This window comes from Oncorhynchus gorbuscha, unplaced genomic scaffold (assembly GCF_021184085.1).
Source record: "Oncorhynchus gorbuscha isolate QuinsamMale2020 ecotype Even-year unplaced genomic scaffold, OgorEven_v1.0 Un_scaffold_3104, whole genome shotgun sequence".
In the NCBI taxonomy this organism is placed as follows: domain Eukaryota; kingdom Metazoa; phylum Chordata; class Actinopteri; order Salmoniformes; family Salmonidae; genus Oncorhynchus; species Oncorhynchus gorbuscha.
This window is the reverse complement of record NW_025747444.1, coordinates 29,937-35,749: the sequence shown is the minus strand read 5'-3', so window position 1 is coordinate 35,749 and position 5,813 is coordinate 29,937. Positions and strand designations below refer to the sequence as shown.

General features: G+C 38.5%; 1 protein-coding gene across 1 annotated transcript; it reads right to left on the bottom strand.

Annotated features, from left to right (window-relative positions):
* On the bottom strand, positions 1-2,026 carry LOC124027329 (regulator of G-protein signaling 13-like). The gene is made up of 4 exons (XM_046339785.1): positions 1,968-2,026; positions 1,565-1,617; positions 1,057-1,220; positions 1-527 (listed from the first exon to the last, which is right to left on the bottom strand). Exons 1-4 carry the CDS (start codon positions 2,024-2,026, stop codon positions 360-362), a joined length of 444 nt encoding a protein of 147 aa, XP_046195741.1. The 3' UTR covers positions 1-359.
* Between the last annotated feature and the right edge of the window lie 3,787 nt (positions 2,027-5,813).

Genomic DNA, 5,813 nt, shown 5'->3' with positions numbered 1-5,813 from the left:
ACCAATAACATCTGTTAAATATGGACCAATAACATCTGATAAATATGTGTATATGACCAATAACATCTGATAAATATGGACCAATAACATCTGTTAAATATGTGTATGTGACCAATTTGATTTGACTAGAATACTCAGGATCTCAGTTCCTGTCAAAACACTTGATTATGAACTACATGGACATATACCAGTTATACCATATTTATGATAAACACAAACATCTTACAACTCACATATGAGTGTCTACTAAGACTTGAGAATAAATATAAATTATATAAATTCTAATGTTGTTATAAAACACAGCTTGTTATTATGTTGTTGTGTGGTCCCCCGGGGCAGCAGGTGGCGCTGTGGAATATCTAAGGAACCCTAAGGGCCTCCAGGCAGTGTGGGGAGCGCAGGAAGCGAGGATAAGAGTCTTTGGCCATCAGGTGGTAGACGTGTTGTTGGGCCTCGTGGAATGTGTCGCCTGCAGGCTCCTCCGTCACTCTCAGTAGAGCCTCCCTGGTCTCAGCATCCAGGTTCACCTGGCAACAACACACACAATGTTCAGACAACGCCTGTACAACGTTCACTAGCATCCTGTCCAGGGGGTGTACTTTTAGTTTATTTTATTTTATTTTTACAGGGACAGTGCACATTAATCAACGTTTCAGTAAAAGTGCCGGTTTTAGCCAGCCGGCTAATTTTCAACCGCAGTCCCTGGGCAGGTTATTAAAAACAGTTACAATATAGACAATAGCACCATAGAACAAGCAAGACATAGCAACATAGGACAAGCAAGACATAGCATACAGACAAAGCAACATAGAACAAAAAGCAGCAAAACAAAATTCATAAAAGCAACAAAGTGTTTCCACACCTCACAAGCCACTTTACATCGAGCTTCCTTATGCTACAGAAATAAAATATGAGAAATGGGGGGCTCTCGCCCCTCTGGACTGTTCTGGCTCAGACAAGGCCTACTTACTTCTACAACATTCACACAACATCTATACAACGTCTGTAAAATGTATATACAACATTTAGACAGCATCTACACAACACTCCACCTACCTCCTGTGGTGAACCAGGGTTGATGTACTGGCAGTACATAGACTGGGCCTTGGCCTCCTGCTGCCATGGAGGGGTAACCCTGTACTCCTCACAGGCCAACCAGAACTGCAGGTTCTCCTCACTGAACTCAGACTGCAGGAACCAGAGGAAAGCTTTCTGGCCAACTGGTAGAAGGGCGGGGGGGGGGGCATTTCAACAAGTCAAACTATACATTGCCACGGAAACGTATCAGTGTAATTAGAGAGAGAGAAGAGAAGGAGGGAGAGAAAGAGAGAAGAGGCAGAGAGAGGGGGAGAGAGAAGAGGGAGAAAGCGAATAAGAGATAGGGAGGGAGAGTGAAGAGAGAGAGGGACTGAAAAGAAGGAGAGAGAAGAGAGAGGGAGATAGAAGAAAAAGTGACAAAGAGATGAGAGCGGGAGAGAAAGGGAAGAGAGGAAAAGAGAAGAGCGATAGAAGAGAGAGGGGGACAAAGAAGAGAGAGAGAGAGAAGAGATGGACTAGATCTTACTCTTGCTGTTGAGTAGAGACTCCAGATCCTGAAGAGTCCTGTCCTCATGGACCCTTTAGAACAGGCATGAGGTTATAGAGAAAGAGATTAGGGAGAAGCTCTGATGTCAGCTAAACAACCCACAGTTCCTGACGTAACTCAAGACTGCAGTAGCTCACTGGTGTAGAATGGTAGACAGACAGACAGACAGACAGACAGACAGACAGACAGACAGACAGACAGACAGACAGACAGACAGACAGACAGACAGACAGACAGACAGACAGACAGACAGACAGACAGACAGACAGACAGACAGACAGACAGACAGACAGACAGACAGACAGACAGACAGACAGACAGACAGACAGACAGACAGACAGACAGACAGACAGACAGACAGACAGACAGACAGACAGGTTACCTGTGTTTGTGATGTGTCCACTCCTGTTTGTCAGCCAGGTGACTCAACTTCACCCGCATCCCTTTGCTCTGAACACACACACACACACACACACACACACACACACACACACACACACACACACACACACACACACACACACACACACACACACACACACACACACACACACACACACACACACACACACACACACACACACACACACACACACACACACACACACACACACACACACACACACACATTTAGTTTGTTCTCTATATCTAAAAATCTAATCATATCAACCTTCTCCTTCAACAATCACATCAACCTTCTCCTTCAACAAAACACATCAACCTTCTCCTTCAACAATCACATCAACCTTCTCCTTCAACAAAACACATCAACCTTCTCCTTCAACAAAACACATCAGCCTTCTCCTTCAACAAAACACATCAACCTTCTCCTTCAACAATCACATCAACCTCTCCTTCAACAATCACATCAACCTTCTCCTTCAACAATCACATCAACCTTCTCCTTCAACAATCACATCAACCTTCTCCTTCAACAAAACACATCAACCTTCTCCTTCAACAAAACACATCAGCCTTCTCCTTCAACAAAACACATCAACCTTCTCCTTCAACAATCACATCAACCTCTCCTTCAACAATCACATCAACCTTCTCCTTCAACAAAACACATCAACCTTCTCCTTCAACAAAACACATCAGCCTTCTCCTTCAACAAAACACATCAACCTTCTCCTTCAACAATCACATCAACCTCTCCTTCAACAATCACATCAACCTTCTCCTTCAACAATCACATCAACCTTCTCCTTCAACAATCACATCAACCTCTCCTTCAACAATCACATCAACCTTCTCCTTCAACAAAACACATCAACCTTCTCCTTCAACAAAACACATCAGCCTTCTCCTTCAACAAAACACATCAACCTTCTCCTTCAACAATCACATCAACCTCTCCTTCAACAATCACATCAACCTTCTCCTTCAACAATCACATCAACCTTCTCCTTCAACAATCACATCAACCTTCAGCTTCAACAATCACATTAATCTTCTCCTTCAACAATCACATCAACCTTCTCCTTTCAACAATCACATCAACCTCTCCTTCAACAAAACACATCAACCTCTCCTTCAACAATCACATCAACCTCTCCTTCAACAAAACACATCAACCTTCTCCTTCAACAAACACATCAACCTTCTCCGTACAACAAACACACTGGTCTCTCTTTAGAAACTATGATGCATCCTCACACACTACACAATACACACTACACAATACATACTACACAATACATACTACACAATACATAATACACAATACATACTACATACTACACAATACATACTACACAATACACACTACACAATACATACTACACAATACACACTACACAATACATACTACACAATACATATTACACAATACATACTACATACTACACAATACATACTACACAATACATACTACACACCACATACTACACAATACATACTACACAATACATACTACACAATACATACTACGCATACTACACAATACATACTACACACTACATACTACAATACATACTACACAATACATACTACACAATACATACTACTACACACTACATACTACACACTACATACTACACACTACATACTACACAATACATACTACTACACACTACATACTACACACTACATACTACACAATACATATTACACACTACATACTACACAATACATACTACACACTACATACTACACACTACATACTACACAATACATATTACACACTGCATACTACACAATACATACTACACAATACATATTACACACTACATACTTCACAATACATACTACACACTACATACTACACACTACATACTACACAATACATACTACACATACATACTACACAATACATACTACTACATACTACATACTACACAATACATACTACACACTACATACTACACACTACATACTACACACTACATACTACACAATACATACTACTACACACTACATACTATACACTACATACTACACAATACATATTACACACTACATACTACACAATACATACTACACACTACATACTACACAATACATACTACACAATACATACTATTACACACTACATACTACACACTACATACTACACAATACATATTACACACTACATACTACACAATACATACTACACAATACATATTACACACTACATACTTCACAATACATACTACACACTACATACTACTACATACTACATACTACACAATACATACTACACACTACATACTACACAATACATACTACTACATACTACACAATACATACTACACACTACATACTACACAATACATACTACTACACACTACATACTACACACTACATACTACATTTACTACACTATATCTACATATCTACACACTACATACTACATACTACACAATACATACTACACACTACATACTACACAACCTACATACTTCACAATACATACTATTACACACTACATACTACATACTACACAATCACATACTACACACTACAAATACACACAATACATACTACACACTACATACTACACACTACATACTACATACTACACAATACATACTACACACTACATACTACACAATACATACTACACAATACACACTACATACTACACACTACATACTACATACTACACACTACATACTACACACTACATACTACACAATACATACTACTACACACTACATACTATACACTACATACTACACAATACATATTACACACTACATACTACACAATACATACTACACACTACATACTACACAATACATACTACACAATACATACTATTACATACACTACTACACACTACATACTACACAATACATATTACACACTACATACTACACAATACATACTACACAATACATATTACTACACTACATACTTACACACTACAATACATACTACACACTACATACTACACACTACATACTACACAATACATACTACTACATACTACATACTACACAATACATACTACACACTACATACTACACAATACATACTACTACACACTACATACTACACACTACATACTACATACTACACAATACATATTACACACTACATACTACATACTACACAATACATACTACACACTACATACTACACAATACATACTACACAATACATACTACACACTACATACTACATACATACACAATACATATTACACACTACATACTACACACTACACAATACATACTACACACTACATACTACACAATACATACTACACAATACATACTATTACACACTACATACTACACACTACATACTACACAATACATATTACACACTACATACTACACACAATACATACTACACAATACATATTACACACTACATACTTCACAATACATACTACACACTACATACTACACACTACATACTACACAATACATACTACACACTACATACTACACAATACATACTACTACATACTACATACTACACAATACATACTACACACTACATACTACAATACATACTACTACACACTACATACTACACACTACATACTACACAATACATATTACACACTACATACTACATACTACACAATACATATTACATACTACATACTACATACCAGGGAGACGGCTCATAATAATGACCGGAATGGAGTAAATGGACTGGCATCCAACCATGTGTCTGATGTATTTGATACCATTCCACTAGTTCTGCTCCAGTCATTACCACGAGCCCTGGCCTCCCCAGTTATGGTGCCACCAACCTCCTGTGCTACACATTTCATACTACACACTAC

What these genes read in the sequence shown, in the direction of transcription:
- LOC124027329 (XM_046339785.1), bottom strand. Translation starts at nt 2,026, where the DNA reads ATGCGGGTGAAGTTGAGTCACCTGGCTGACAAACAGGAGTGGACACAT. An exon ending in GTCTCTACTCAACAGCAAGA is followed by an intron (nt 1,221 to 1,564) that starts GTAAGATCTAGT and finishes CCCTTCTACCAG; the next exon opens with TTGGCCAGAAAGCTTTCCTC. An exon ending in ACCCTGGTTCACCACAGGAG is followed by an intron (nt 528 to 1,056) that starts GTAGGTGGAGTG and finishes TGTTGTTGCCAG; the next exon opens with GTGAACCTGGATGCTGAGAC.